Source organism: Nylanderia fulva, unplaced genomic scaffold, assembly GCF_048542155.1.
Source record: "Nylanderia fulva isolate GAGA-0341 unplaced genomic scaffold, ASM4854215v1 Scaffold30, whole genome shotgun sequence".
NCBI lineage: Eukaryota > Metazoa > Arthropoda > Insecta > Hymenoptera > Formicidae > Nylanderia > Nylanderia fulva.
The window spans coordinates 421,092-437,318 of record NW_028190369.1 but is presented as its reverse complement, the minus strand read 5'-3'; the positions used below and the strand labels follow the sequence as shown (position 1 = coordinate 437,318).

At 27.5% G+C, this 16,227-nt stretch overlaps 2 protein-coding genes across 3 annotated transcripts; one reads left to right on the top strand and one right to left on the bottom strand.

Annotated features, from left to right (window-relative positions):
• The first annotated feature begins 730 nt into the window (after nt 1–730).
• Nucleotides 731–10,400, top strand: Cep290 (Centrosomal protein 290kDa). Its single transcript, XM_029302367.2, has 23 exons — nt 731–1,003; nt 1,145–1,229; nt 1,307–1,353; nt 1,432–1,518; nt 1,594–1,729; nt 1,829–1,965; nt 2,046–2,287; nt 2,377–2,509; nt 2,982–3,172; nt 3,266–3,407; nt 3,563–3,803; nt 4,064–4,229; nt 4,359–5,699; nt 5,783–6,080; nt 6,370–7,487; nt 7,647–7,845; nt 7,928–8,139; nt 8,287–8,434; nt 8,508–8,906; nt 9,063–9,229; nt 9,321–9,525; nt 9,622–9,879; nt 9,957–10,400. The coding sequence occupies exons 1-23, from the start codon at nt 824–826 to the stop codon at nt 10,029–10,031; spliced, it is 6,207 nt and encodes a 2,068-aa protein (XP_029158200.2). The 5' UTR covers nt 731–823; the 3' UTR covers nt 10,032–10,400.
• A 2,402-nt stretch (nt 10,401–12,802) lies between these two features.
• Eh (Eclosion hormone) lies at nt 12,803–15,414 on the bottom strand. 2 transcript variants are annotated; one of them, XM_029302424.2, is made up of 3 exons: nt 15,362–15,414; nt 13,232–13,324; nt 12,803–13,125 (listed from the first exon to the last, which is right to left on the bottom strand). In XM_029302424.2, exons 2-3 carry the CDS (start codon nt 13,320–13,322, stop codon nt 12,959–12,961), a joined length of 258 nt encoding a protein of 85 aa, XP_029158257.1. In that variant the 5' UTR covers nt 13,323–13,324; nt 15,362–15,414; the 3' UTR covers nt 12,803–12,958. The 2 variants fall into 2 exon arrangements, with proteins under 2 accessions (XP_029158257.1, XP_085340763.1); XM_085484637.1 differs by lacking the exon at nt 15,362–15,414 and adding an exon at nt 14,843–14,899.
• Nucleotides 15,415–16,227: the final 813 nt, after the last annotated feature.

Genomic DNA, 16,227 nt, shown 5'->3' with positions numbered 1-16,227 from the left:
GAAGTTAAGTGCGTTAATTCAGCTCAGAAGCCGGCACCATCAACCAATCAAATTTTTGTCGCTTGGACAATTCGAGCGACTTCGATCGAGCTTGTGATTGGTCGATGATGTGAGCTTCTGTAGAATATTGACGCGCTGATTGGCTGCAGCCATCTTGTGTGTTCCACTTGCAATTATTTATACACATTTGTCACTGACGGCAACCTATACAAATTTCGATAAAAGCGAATTAAATTAAATTAAATTAAATTAAATTATAATATTTCTTAATAATCTTATAATAATAAAATATTATAATAAAATATTATAATATTAATATTAATATTATAATTAATATTATAATATAAATAATAATAATATTATTATTAATAATAATAATAATAATATTTATAATAATAATATATAATATATATATATATAATTATATTTATAATAAGAATATTTATTAATAATAATATTATTAATATTATAATATTATTATTAGAATATTAATATTAATGTATTATAATATTTTATTTAATCTTATATAATCTTATAATCTATCTTATCTCTAATATCTCACATATCTCTTTCTACAAGTTTGCTTTTATTAATTTAATTATTAAATTAATAAAAGCAAACTCGTAGAAAGAGATATATATGTGCAAATTTTGTGACATCGATATATCGATAGTCGAAAAAAAGTTATCATTTTAGTTTGTGAACGTGTGTATAGATGGCGTGGTGTTCATACAAGATTTGTTGTGTTTAGTTTTTCGGAGAAAAAAAACATTCAATTTCTGTCGGCTTCTTTTCTATTTCGGTTTAATTATTACTCCGAAAAATGGGTCGCACCGACTGGGATCGAATATTATCTGTAAATGCTTCGTCTTTAACTGATGATGAAATCGAGGATCTTTTCCCGGCAGTGGTCCGATGCGATGTAAATGAGATTACTGACGTGTATAATCTGCGAACGCTCGTGAGATTAGCGCAGGAAATGTTGACTTATAAAGACAATCATGTAAAGAAACTATTACATATTATGTATATTTAATATTTTTAATTTCTTCTTATTAATATTAAAAAGAAAAAATGTATATAGTATAAACTTTTTGCCTCACTTTATAATATATTGCATGTAAGATAATTTTATTGATATTAGGTCGAGGCCTTACTTCTTGAATGCGGTGAATTGAAAGAAAAGATAGCTTCATTACGTCCAGAGGTAGCCAAACGAAAACACAAAGGTAGCTTGTTGAGTGTTTATATGATCATTTGTACAATTTTTAATTTACTCATATTTATATAACAATTTTCTTGACAGATCATGGTGTATCTGCAATAAAACAAGATAGGGATGATTTTACTAAAGTAAGTTTTTTTTTCATTATTTGTAACATTAATAAAATATTGTACTTTATATTACAATCAATTTTATTTTATGTAAAGGGTACAAGAGAATATCCTACTCCAAATACACAAGCCAGATATACAGATACAAATGAAAAAGTTAAGACACTTATGATTGAGTTAGAGGTAACAATAAAAAAATAGTTTTCTTATTATATAATAAAAAAAAGTAAAACTTACTCAATACTACTGATTTTCTAGGGTTTGGATAAGGAGAATGGAATTCTCAAAAGACAATTAACAACATTGAAAGATGAAATGGAGGATGCGACAGAGAAAATGAATGAAATGACACAAGAACTTAATTCAACTCAAGTAAAAGTTACAGAATGTAAAGGTGTTTATCCGAATAATATAGATTTTGTATATTATATATATATATATATTTATAAATTTTTATAAATTATATAAATATTATATAAATATATTATTACAGATAAGATTCAGAAATTGGAGCAAGAAAATGAAGCTTTGGTTATTCAAATTGAAGAGATAACAACACAACAAATAGATAGAGACAAAATGTTAGATGAATTCGGAGTGGCTATTGACACCAGAATATTTGAATGGAAGGTATTTTACATAAATTTAATCAAATATTTATATTAGCAAATGAAGGCGTATTTATACATATAAATTATTTATATTATAAGGGCATATTGGATGAAAAAGATATAGAAATTGCACGTTTGAAAGAAAATGTATCACAGTCTTTAATGCATTCTGTCACGTCAGTCCAAGAAGAAAACAAATCACAGATTATTCATTTAAATGATGAAATAACTCGTCGGGATGCGATTATAGTTGAATTGCAAACTAAACTTTCTGATGCAATTGTTGAAATAAATGAGAGTGCTGCACTTATAGAAAAATTAAAAGCACAGGAAGCTCAGGAGTAAGTAATATTTTCTATATATGTATATTTGTAATTGCACAATTCACATAATTTTTAGTGATTGTTTTCAAGTATGATGTATTTTACAGGTCGGTAAAAAGTGTCAAACGGAAAGAGCAAAAAAGTTTACTGAAAAAAATACAAATTGCAAATGAAAAAATATCTAATTTGGAAAATGCATTATCTCAAGCACAAGATGATGCCAAATCACAGAGTAGTAAAGTTAGACATTCATATTTTTATATCTATAGTTTGTTAAGAACTCTATATAGATTACTACAGAATTATTGCCACCATTTATTAATTTTAATTACAAATCTTATCAGATTAATTTTAATTGCAAATCTTATCTACAGACTTAATTTTTCTTCAAAGTAAAAATATGAAAATTTTATTTCGTTTTTTACAACTTTTGTTTTTTTGGTATGAAATATTTTATACTTAATAAATAAATGTGATTACATTTAGAAAATTTAACGAATAAAAATATTTTTAATTATTAAGTTTTTCGTTTAATTTCAAAACATTAATATTTTTGTCTTTTTGTTAAAGAAAATTCAATTACAAATTAGTTATGTATCAATGAATCTGCAAATCAAAAAGTGGCAATAATTCTAAAATATTGTATTTATTTATTGAATTATATATACTAAAAAAATAATAACTATCTTTTTTTAATATTTTTTTTATATAGCTGTGTGAGGTATTATCTACCTTAAAAAATTATCAAGATGGAAATCAAACTTTAGCTAAAGCATTGAATGAAATTAATGAATTGAAAATCAAAATAAAACATAAGAATGAACATATTGAAGATTTAGCCAATGTTGTTAATAAATTAGAAATGTTAAATTCGTATCAAGAAATGGAGATCTTAACTCTTAGGTAAAGTTTTTATAATTTGTTTATAGCACGTGTTAAATGAGAAAATAAATTATTTTTGAGAAATGAAAAAATAACATTATTTTTTTATAACAGAGAAAAGTTAGGGATTCCAGAGGATGAATCAATATCGATTAAGAGTGTTGTAGCAAAACGTAAAGAAGAATCAAGAAAAATGGAACAACTTATTCGACAAAATAAAAACCTAATAGAAGAAAATTTAGAATTAAAATCAGATGTAAGATAATTTATAAAATATATATGTACACATATAATGTACACACACACACACAAGCACACATAACACGTATGATGTTTGCAACATTTTATATCTATTAATATTAAGAGAATATTTATTATAAATTTATTAAATATTTATTTTATTTTTTATAGATAAGAATGCTGAAATATAAATTGAGCAAGTCTGAAAAGATACTAGATATTTCAGATAACTTAGATGATTCTAGTAATCAGTTTTTACATTCAACTAAATTGATGGAATCAGAAAATATGCAAGTATCTTCTAAAACTAATACCTTCGAAGTTAATCAAAATATTCAAATAATTATAGAAGAAAATGAGGCACTTAGAAAGGGCATGCATGAGATTATGGACAGTATACGCAATCAAGATGGTGAATGGTTTTCGCTAACTTTAATGGTACTTTGGTATTGCACACATTTCCATTTCTATGACACCTTAGATTTTTTTTTAGATTTCTTTTTTCTTCTATCTAATATATAAAATAAAATTCTCCACTAAATTTACTTAATTTCTCACATTCTCTATTCGTTTTGAGCAAATAATAAACATTGCTATATATTCTTTTGTAATTTTACTATATTAATAATTTCTTTAAAATAAGTAAATAATATATTTTTTTGTGTATCTTAGGTAAGAGCGAAGTGGAAATACAATCTAGTACATTGGAACGATTATTAGAAGCTTTGGATGTTAGACATTTAGCTGGTTGGTATCATCCAGCTATGAGATTACAGGAACATCTTAACGTTACACAAGGCAGTAATACCGAATTAAGATCGCAACTTAGATTACTGAGGTATTTTATTTTTAAAATTTGTTAAATAATATTATATGAATACACAACATATACATATGTCAGCAATTTAATTATTTTATGTTATCTTTATTACAATTAATAAACCATACTTTAATGCTCAATTTACAGAAAAGAATTGCAAAAGAAGGATAAAATATTACAAGATTTAGCAGCAATTAAAAATATCGATTTTGAAAAGTTGTACGAAAGACATAGCGAAGATGAAGCGATAATGACATGTCTTGCAGAAATGAAAGCTTTGCAAACGGCATATAAAAATGAGGCAGAGGAATGGGAAACGCAGAAAGATTTGTTGATTCAAGAGAGTAATGAATTAAAAGATGAGACAGATGGTTTAAAAAAGCAATTAGAAGTTTATAAGAAAAATTGGCAAATTATAGAAGACGGAGACGATGAAATTCGGAAAGAATTTGCAATAAAAACGAAAGAATATGCGAATGCTGCTTATGAAATAATAATTACGAACAGAAAAAATGCAAGTCTTAATAAGTTACTTAATAAGGAAACTGACAGATTATATGAATATCAAAAAGATATAATTAAAAAAGAGAATGATTTTAATAGAGCCCTAATTGATGCAAATAAATATAATAAAACATTATTGTCTGAAATTTCGCTCTTACAGAGTAATTTATGCAATTCTGTGAGCATAACTGTGCATAACGAATTGAAAGAGAAATATGAGGAACTGAATATACGTCATCATACTTTGTTAGAAAATGTAATAATATTTCATGATTCCAACGAAATATCATCTTTGAAGGCTGAAATAGAAGTAATAAAACAAGAGAAGTATCAACTCGTGGAAGATTTGCGAAAAATGGATAATTCCAAGAATGACGACAATTTGCAACAAAAATTAAAAGAAGTAGAAGCCAGGGAATTAATTGAAAAACAACGAGCTGATCAGATGGTTAGATTATATGAAATATCACAAAAGCAATTAGCAAAGTGCGAAGATAATGTTAAACAACTCTCTATTCTCAATTCTGAAAATCAAGAGAAATTGATTCAGATACATAAAAAATTGTCCAAGGAAATAGTGTTGCAAGAAACTACACAAATGGATGACAATCGCATACAGGAATTACAAAAGGAAAAAATGCAGCTTGTTATAGAGAATGAAAGTTTAAAAAAAAAGCTACACATTTCTGAAGATGAAGCTCGTTTGCAATATTCGTTGAATTCATTACAAACACTAGAGTTGGATAGTCTTAGGCATCAAATATTAGATTTGCAGGCTGTAAGTGAAGACAAGGCCACTATTTCGAGACTCGATTTCGAACTTACGAGTAAAAAGATGTTAGAAATGGAACTAACTACGCAAAAAACGCGATTGCAAAACGAATTATCTTGTATACAACAAGAACTTGATAGTTCAAGAAGAAAATATGAAGAGATGCGCAGTTATGTAGAAGATTATCGAAAACAATGTGACAATCGTTGCAAGTATGAACAAATTGCATTTAGATATTATTTTGTATATGAAACTTATATTATAATACATTGTTATATGTATATGTGTGTTACAGGTATTATACAGATATTATATATTTTCTACAATGTCAATATGTGGGATCAACTTCTATAAGCACTTTAGAAAAAGTAATTACACTTGCTACAAAATTGAAAATAGATCGTCAAAATATGGATACAGAAATGCAAGAAACTAAAAAATGTCATGAAGATGTTAAACACGAACAGCAACTTTTATCTGCTCGTCTTGCAATTATCGAACGTTTGAAAGATATATTAGAACAACAAATCGGCACTGGCAGCGTCCAAACTTTAATGGAACGTTTTGCCGAATCTTCACAACAGACTCTAAGTGTAAGTGTCTTTATATGATAATTTGTAAAATAAATAAATATAAAAATTAATCATAGTAATGAAATTTGGTAAAATAATATTAAACTAGCGCAACGCGCACAAAATTTTTATTTTTAATTCTAGCTTTTATTCTATAACTTTCATTAATGCATTTAAATTATTAATTAAATTTAATATTTTATTTAAAGAATTATAATAAAATAGACTTTAATACCTTTAACATTATATTTTCTAGTTGAATTTGTAATTATAAAAAGTATATTACATTATTATATTCTTCTAATTATAGGATTTTAAATACAAACGAAGAATAGCTTATTTGGAACATGAACTGCAAATTGCCAATAGTAAATTCAACGAATATGAATCAGTAATAACAAATATGGAACAGGACATGTTAAATATTCAGAGAGCTTGGTATCCACAAAAAGATAATCAGCCTCAAATTAATATACCGAATGTTGAGGCAAAGTCTATTCAAGCAGCAACGGAAACTCAAGTGGTCAGTGTTCAAACGGATTCTTATACTTGCTGCTTGGATCAAAAGGTACAAGATACAACTGAAGAAAATGTAGTGGTTAAAGATATTCAAAAATCTATTGAACCAAGTGAAACTATAAAAAAGACATTCCGAGAAGCGGGAAATAATACAGAGGAAAATGGTAGTTCGACGATCCTTAATGAAAAATTGGATCAAGCGCTGAAACTTGCATCAGAACGCTCTGTGATGCTTGTCAAGTGTGAAACACAATTAACGGAGTATAAAGCGAAAGTGGAAGCTCTGAATAAAACAATAATGGAAAAGGATTTGCAACATCAAACAACGATAGACACTCTGAACAAAGCGATCGAGGAGAAAGATTTACAGTATCGAACAAGAATGGACACTCTGAGCAAAGCGATCGAAGAAAAGGATTCACATCTTGCTCAAAAACAAAATGTACTCGATGAATTAGTAAGCCAACCGCATGTCACGAATATCGATTGTACCGACAAATTGGCTTTGAAATCGACGATAAACAGTTTGCAGAAATTAATTAATCAAAAGGAGGAGACTATTTTGAGATATCAAAATTTGTTGAAGGAAGACAGAGACGAACATAGTCGGGCAGCAAGTCGTTTTCAAGAAGAGATTAAAGGTTTACACGATCGTATTTTGGCTATGCAAAATGAGAGCAGAAAAAATGAAGAACCACTTATAAGTGTGAAAAATATTTTTGAGAAAACATCCAATGAAATTGCAGCTAAAGTACCGAGAAACAGTGCCGCGCAAGAAGAAGAAATTGCAAGACTACGTGAGAAGGTATCTACCCTCGAAGCAGAATTAAATATCAGCAAGGAATTAAGCGAACGTTGGCATCGATTAGCGGAAGAAAGATTGAAGCATATGGATCGTATGAGAGAAAGGTTTGTTTCACAATAATATAAAATATTATACTCACTCAATATTACACTCAAATTTAATCAACTTCTCAAAATTGAAAATAAATAACTTAACATTTTGTAAAATTAAAAAGAACATAAAAAATGGTTATTATGAGATATAAATAATTTATATTTTTGCAGATTGGAGCAACAACATAAAACTGAATTGGAGAGTTATCGTAGCGAATCAAATAAGTGGCAATCTGAAGCAGACACACTTAGACAACAATTGTCTGAAAATCGTATGTTACTTACAAAAGGAAACATTTCCCTGATGAAGGAGCTACAAGAAAAAGATGATAAAATATATGAACTAACTCTTGCGTGTCAACAATTACAGGTGTCGTAATTTTGTTAGATTTATTATTGAATAATATTGTATATAATTGTTCAATTTCTTAAAAGATTCTTCTGTTCCACAGAATGAAGTTGAATTGATAGAGTCTGTAAATCGAGCTCAGCAAATGACAGTACGAGATATAAAAGCAAATGAAACGCCACATCAAAGTTATCGCGATCAAATGCAACAACAAAATCAAGTAGATGTTTTACGTCGGCAGCTTCAATCTCTAATGGAAAAGGAAAAAACGTACAAGTATGAAATAACTGATTTAAAACAACAACTCAGTCGCAGGTAAATTGGCTAATTTATAAGTATGATAATTTTTATTTCTTTTTAAATTGATTTTATTGATTGTGAAAAAGATATGAATTAAAGATACTTTTTAAGTTGATTAATTGTGAAAAAAAATCTGAATTAAAGATATTTGATCTATTTCAGATATATGGCGACAAAAACTCAGGAGAAAAAAATATCACAACGTGAAACGCAACTCGAGCGCAAAGTAACATCTCTAGAAGAAGAATTGCATAAAGCTAAGACTCAATTAGATCGAGAATATCTGGCGCAAGAAATTAAAAAAGCTAAGGTATAAAAAGGATGATCTATAACAAAACATTATTTTACTAATATACTGTACTTAATGTATTTATTTTTAATAGACTGCAGAGGAACTTTCATTGTGGGAAAAGCAAAAAAAGTGGCAACAAACAGCAGAAAAGCTAAAAGAAAAACTTAAAGAAAAGACTAATGAATATGAAAAATTGCTTACGAATTACGAGAAGCTGCGATCTGTCGTTTCGTGCATGGAAAGAGAAAAATGGCATTTGAGAAGCAAGCTTAAACTTGAGAGTGATACCGTATCCGGCAATTTATCAATAAGGCCTGTTTCAACTATCCAACTTAACGCAGTAGAAAAAGAATTGGAGAAAGAATGTCGAATATTAAGAGAACGTGTTAAGGAATTAACTGATCGTTTAGAGAAAGAAAGTAATGAACATCTGATGCTAGAAATAACAGAATTAAAACGGCATAATGCGGCTCTGGAAGCAGTTTCTCAGGTTAGCATGTTTTGCAAGTTATTTAATCTTTGCAAATTATATAATAAATATTTACTGATATTATATACTGATTTATTATTATATATTTCTATTATACATATGTTATGTATATGTATATATTAAATACTTTTATTGATATTAGATGTTATATTACAGGGTAATACATGTGTAATTAGTCAATTGGAGAAATTAGAAATGACTAAAGATATTCTTGAGAAGATGAATATTAAATTGGAAAGTGAAAATTTCGAATTACGACTGGAACTAGAAAAGGCAAATTCGAATACTCCGAGACTACGAGAAAAAGTCGAACATTTGGAAAAGTATGTTTAATTATAATATATATTATATTATCATATACTGTGAAAATATCGATAAAAAAAGATTTATATTATTGCATTTTTATTTTTACAGATACATCAAGTTATTAAAAGCAGAAAAATCTTCAGATTCTACTCCTAGATCATCAGATAAAGAATTGCCAGAAACGAACAACAAAAAATCTATCTTTGAAATGGAGAAAACAATCTTTACATTGAAGAGAATCATTGAGAAACTTCAGGCAGAGAATAAAAGACTAAAATTAAATTCTAAAAAAAATCATTTTTTAACCAATCAAGTAAATTAATCTATTCTTCGATATTATATATGTTTTTTATGTAACACGCACACACATATGCATATATATATATATGTTATTATATTTTTAATACAGGGAAAGATAAATACTATCGATGGAAACATTTTACTTCAAAATCAATATGAGGAATCTCAGAAACGTGTGATAAGTTTGGAGTCAGACTTATTATTAGCTGAACAAAGAATAACTATGTTAGAAAAGGCTCAAAAGGATGATGATAATGGAGATTTTCATATCTTGAAGCAACAATTAATACATAAATCCGAACTTTTAGAAAAAGTGAAACAGTTATTGACTCGAGCAGCCATCAATGAAAAGGCATTGCGGCAACGTGTAAGAATTTAAATAATTAATGCATAATTTAAAAGATAACATTAAAAATTCTTATGTGTATATAATTTTATTATTAGGTACAACAACTAGAATCAAAGCAAAGCCTATCAACAATTCCAGAATATCATGTGACTTTACCTACACCAGAATGAGATGATAAGATGTTTGGGAGTAAACTGTTTATGGATTTATGGTAAAAAAAGCATTTTTATATTGAGATAAATATATTTATTTTATATACGTCCTATAATTAAGAATTTGTGGACTATATAAAGCCTTGTCTCCATTCCTGTTGTATAATAATTTCATATAAATGTCAATTTTTGTACACGCAGGTGCACAATGTTCATCACAATTATCGATGTAACATAGTGTCTTAAAAATATCGTCACTTCTCTCTTTATTTATAAATTCTTAAAATAATAATTGAATTTTTCTTATCATAATATTTTTCTTGATATATTCTACGTTCATATAACAAAGACATTTTAAAAAGATTTGATTTTATTACAATAAATATGAGCTAAATTTCGTTGAAAAAAATGATCGTAAGAGAGATTTAATCTTACAATCTTATATCTAAATAAAAATTATGCTGTTCGCATTTTTCTATCGCATGTTTTAATACTTAAAATATTAGACACTATATATATATATTATATGAAATTAATTAGTACAATTAATTTATTATTTCAAATATTTCTAATACATCATTCTAATATCAAAATAAATTTCGAGTTTTCTCTCGAAATTAAATAATTACTTTTGAATGTGCCGCCTTTCGATATTTCGATATTTCGATACTATCGCTTGAGAAACTCGAACCAAAGTTCCTCTACGTGTGGTGAAGTCGCGTTCAAACCGCTCCGTATTTCTCAGGTAATTTATACTGTTTAAAAATCTCGTGCACGAAAAATTGTTACAAGTGTCTTTCATGAAGTGGCAGACGGTTGCCTAAAGCACAAAGCATCGCTCGGAATCGCTCATAGTCGCTCGTATTGTATCGTGACTTCAGTCGACAATTCGGTCCACCGCGTATGTGTGTGTGTGTGTGTCTGGCCTGGCGATGCAAGTTCCCTCATATTTACTTCGCATCGCAATTTTCCTGGCACACTGCACGAAAAACTATTACGAATATCTCTTATAAAAGTCGGATATTTGTCTAGAATAGCAAAAGTATCGCGTACGATCGCTATTATATCGTGATTCCGGTGTCGGTGATTCGACCGCGTATGTATACGTGTGTGTGTGTCTGGATTGTAGATGCAAGTTGCCTCATATTTACTTCGCGTCGTTATTTTCTTGCCAGACTGCATGAAAAATTATTCCGAATATCTCATATAAAGAGTCGGATATGTTTGTCTAAAATGGTAAAAGTATCGTGTCGGTTATTCGGTCCGCGTATGTGTGTATGTGTGTGTGTGTATGTCTGTGTATATGCAGTGAAATAAGCGGGAATTTTCTAACGAATTTTTTTCATCATTTTTCCGCCAATATTTCCCGCCAAACTGATTCGCTGCGATTGATACACAATTATTGTGCCAGGTATGTTGACTATACTTGTTGTTTAATAAGTTACGATGTCGACATTATATTTTTTGCATTTTTTATTATTAATCTTTTGTACTTGGCATAATTTGAATCTCCGAAAGTGGCAATTTAGCAAATTAAGGGTATGTACATACACTGAAAAAAATGTATTGAATTCGAATAAGTATTTATTTCAATACTACCAAATAAATCATTTATTTGAAACTAATAATATTTGATATGAAAAATATTTATTTGATATAAGAAAATTCTTTTCAAAACAAATAAATATTTATTTATTTCAATTAAGTGATTTATTTGGCAGTATTGAAATAAATATTTATTAATTCAATCATTTTTTACAGTATACAAGTGGAAAGGATTAAAAATAATATTTTTGAAAATGTTATTTTTACACACACATACATATAATTATATATATATTGAATTTTACAAGCAGTGTAATACATGAGAATTTTTATATATGTCTGTGCATTGCTATATATGTATCTGAAACAATTATCTTTTTTATCTTTATATATATATATGTTTGAAGCTTTTTCAAATTATATTTTCTTATTTATTTTTAATATACTGCCACTGCCAAATAATTATGGCTCGTTTGATACGAAAAAATAAGACTATTTTTTTACATTAATTGCAATTTTTCAAGCAAGTGAGACTAATTTTTTCGTCTACATAATTAAATATTTTTTAAAATTATCAAATATCAAAGTATATTTATACGCACTAATTTCAAGAATCTAACTGTATGCAGAGAAATATTTTTAACTTATTTAGATGAATAGAGAGATGATATCAATATTGACAGATTTCATAATTATGTCTCCCTTTTAAATCAAAACCGTACATTTTTGTAATATTATGCATAATTTATTAAACAAATTCGTTATTTTATAAGTCAGTAAATCTTTCATTTAGATAATAAAGTGCCGTATACATATACTTATAATATTAAATTAATATCTTACATATTTAATATCTCTCTGATTAAGAAAAAATATATTTACATTTAATATATATTGATATATATATATATTAATAATATAGATATATTATACAAATATATATTAATATATATTGATATATATATATTAATATATATTATACAAATATATATTAGTAAATAAATAATATCATAAAATTATATAACAATAACGATTGCTGATATAATACTATTAATTTAGGGTTAATTGATTAAACATTATTTAATCGATATTTTCATACAATTCTTTTGTTTATCAGCAATTTTAAATAATTTGTAATATGTGATAGAGCGTTGAAAGATTTTACCTCAGAATCTCTTCAAACTTTTAAGTTACATCTTTCAAAAGATATATTTTTCATGAAATAATAATAAAAATTTGCAGTTACAGTATTGATTATAATAAATTTTAATAAGTTATAATCTATAGCAACAATTATTTCATTAAAATTTGTATTTTTTTATGATGCGCAATTACGAAGTTTATTATTATAATGACGTAAAGATGAGAAAGAGTGGAAGAAGTTTGATTTATTCTGTAGATTAATAATCGTTCTCGGGCACCTGCAAAAAGGGACGAATTGAAAACTCGTCTTCGCAGTCCGGAATTAGTTTGCCCTTGTATTTTAAACAAAAGTCAGCACACTTTTCGCCGATGAAGAATGAGCCAAACATCTTCCTGCATTGTGCACAGTTCCGAATACAAACACCTGTATGTACAAAACTGATTACAGGAGCATATTACGGTCAACTAAGATTTTGATTAATAATTTATAATGATATAATTTTATAGAGATTTATTACAGATTTACTTACCAATATTTCGTTCGGCATCAGCCATAGATGTCGTGAAGCAAAAAACGGCAAAAACAACGACGAATAATGCAATGACACGATTTAAATTCATGACTGAAACAAAAATAAATATACATAAGATTTATATCTTAATTTTTAACCATAAAGATTTTTGCAAGGAAAGAAAATAAAATTTTATGTTGATTAGTATAAATAAAAAATAAAAAATATCTAGGCAGCATAGAGACGTAATAATAGTAAATTTTATTTATAATATCGAAAAGATTTTTTTATGCATCACAGCTAAAGAGTTACAGATTTTCTTTTATTAAAGTTTATTTAGATATATCAATTTTTGCATGATACGGTTCTATTTTAAAAATTTATACAAAATTATTGCTTATGTATCGTTTACACTTTTGAATATAAATTTATGCAATGTGTTAATGCTAATGTTGCAATTAAAATTTATCTAATGGTTAGATAATAAAAATTTATAAAAATATAAAAGATTTTATATTATGCACACACCATACGCGCGCGCGCGCGCGCACACACACACACACACACACACACACACACACACAAAACAAATGGAATAGAAAGTGCCAGTGAACATATATAAATGATGTCTTGCAACATTATACGATGTGAAATTAAAACTACATTCTGAATTCTATTCAAGCTATCCTTATGCCATTTGAATGTTAATATATAATCTAAATAAATCTTTAATTGATAATTTAGATCATGATTACTGGATCATGTAGTTATTATATTTGTTCTCTCTACAATAATGAAAAAATATAGACATCAAATTTATTATTAGTTAAACACACATGGTAGAGACATGGGAGAAATATCTCTCTAATTTTTTAATATATATATATATACAATATATACATAAAAAATTAGAAATATTTCTCTCGTGTCTCTAACATGTGTGTCTAATAAGTTTGATATCTATTTTTTATTCTTATAGAAACAACAAATATAATAATTTTTAAAAAAAGAATATATGATTAATATTTTATATATTTTTATTGCTAATCTTTTATATATTTATCTATTTTCTTATTCGTTCCTTTCGAAATATTATAATATATAACTAAGGCTTATATTTCCAAATATCGAAAAAAAATGTATTAACCGAATCTTCCACAAAAAGTTATCTAATCATGTATATAATAATTCTAAAACCGAAATTTTAAAACCGAAATTATATTAACCATATTATAAAGCCGATATACATATTTTAAGAAAAAATACTTCGAAAAGAGTGAGACAACACGAAAAATGTTCTTTCCGTCGTTTTGCATTTCCGGTTTGCAATTAGCACTCGCTTGAGAGGAAGGACAGAGAGGGAGATGGCCGCGGTTGAACTTGATAAACTTTCAGGGATAACTCGGATGTTAAAAGTATCTCTTTTTTTAGAAAAAAAAGAAAAAAGATGGATAAAAAATTGATAAAAAAATTTATTAAAATCACTTGTACTCGTATTAATTCATTATGAAACGTCAATCACCCCGGATGAAATATTTCGATAACAACAAATATCTAAAAAAAAAAGAAAAAGAAAAATCTAATACCGGATATGATGTAATTATTTCTTTGATTAAAATATAAAATAACCGATGCGTTGCCGAATATCCTTTGCTAGGTTTTTCTCGTGCCTTGTACACGAGAAGAGATGCGTCTCGTCACTATTTTTTTTTTATAAACACAGTCGTTTATAACCGGAATCTTTCTCTGTTAATCGCGCTTCCGCGTTTGTCTTAGCGTCCACATTGTGAACACATAAACATAATAAATATGGATGGAAGGTATCTTGATTTACCGTCTTCCTCTCTCTTTCTCCCTCTCCGTTTCTTCTCTTTCTCGCCGTCCAGGAAGCACTTAAAGATTCAAGACCAAGGATCGCGGAGACAGCATTCGATACCAACATTAACGCATGTTGCACGAACAATGACGTTGATCGATTAATGTGATCGATCGATCAACGACGTTTGAACGGATCTTTTTAGGCACGTGTAAGAATCAATGAATTTTTCGATGGAAAGGCGCGCATTTTCACGAGGTGAAAAAAAGAAAGGTTTATGAATTTCGAGAGGAACGTTTTTGAAAATAAGATTCTTTGTACGATTTATTTACCTGATCGATGCGGCAGCTTGAGAAGGCGAAACTGTTGGAATTGTTAAACGCCGACGAATGACACTGAACAGACTACTCGACGGTCTTATATATCCGCAAACGCCGGATTCAACCCTCGCGTTAAGGAAACCCCCGCTGCTTATCTTCCTTTAATTTGATTTCTTCAATTTCCTGCACTCAGTGCATCGAAGTTATCTATTTATTTCTATTAGTGCTTTTGCACATAATAAGTTATGCATTACTTCTTCAGCTTTAAAATAATTGCTCTACACGGAGATCATTTTTTTCTAGTATTTACCCTGAAAATCATAATCGTGAAACGATATAGTATTGGAAGAATTTTATGAGTTTTTCTAATTAATATTTACAACACAATAAAAAATATTAATATGTACCTACATAGTAAAATTAATCGAACACATTTTATATTTTATTGTGGTAAATATATTAATCAGAGAGAGAGAGACTCATAAAATTTTTTGAATACTATATTGTCCACGATTGCCATAATTTTCAGAATGAATTCTAAGAGAAAATTCTCTCTGTATAGTAATTGAATACGATATATTCTATGTTTTACTCTTTTTATATATATTTTTATATTGTCTTTGCTCTTGAAGCTTATATTTATTATTATTTTCATATAAAATACAATTCATTATTATTTTCATATAAAATTTTGACACATGCTACATTTGGATATATGATATGAATTACAAGTATTTCATTTACAAAAATAAATGTCTTATAGCCTTTTAAATATATATGTAGCTTTATATAAATATAGATATTATACATACATCCTTATATATTTTTATTACTGTTTTAAGGATATTTATTTATATATTTTTTTAATTCGTTATATT

Bases quoted from the DNA above. Each gene is read 5' to 3' on its own strand.
- Cep290 (XM_029302367.2), top strand. From the start codon at position 824: ATGGGTCGCACCGACTGGGATCGAATATTATCTGTAAATGCTTCGTCT. The intron at 1,230-1,306 runs GTAGCTTGTTGA...TTTTCTTGACAG, and splicing joins AGCCAAACGAAAACACAAAG to ATCATGGTGTATCTGCAATA. The intron at 8,435-8,507 runs GTATAAAAAGGA...TATTTTTAATAG, and splicing joins AAGAAATTAAAAAAGCTAAG to ACTGCAGAGGAACTTTCATT.
- Eh (XM_029302424.2), bottom strand. From the start codon at position 13,322: ATGAATTTAAATCGTGTCATTGCATTATTCGTCGTTGTTTTTGCCGTT. The intron at 13,126-13,231 runs GTAAGTAAATCT...TTGTACATACAG, and splicing joins TGATGCCGAACGAAATATTG to GTGTTTGTATTCGGAACTGT.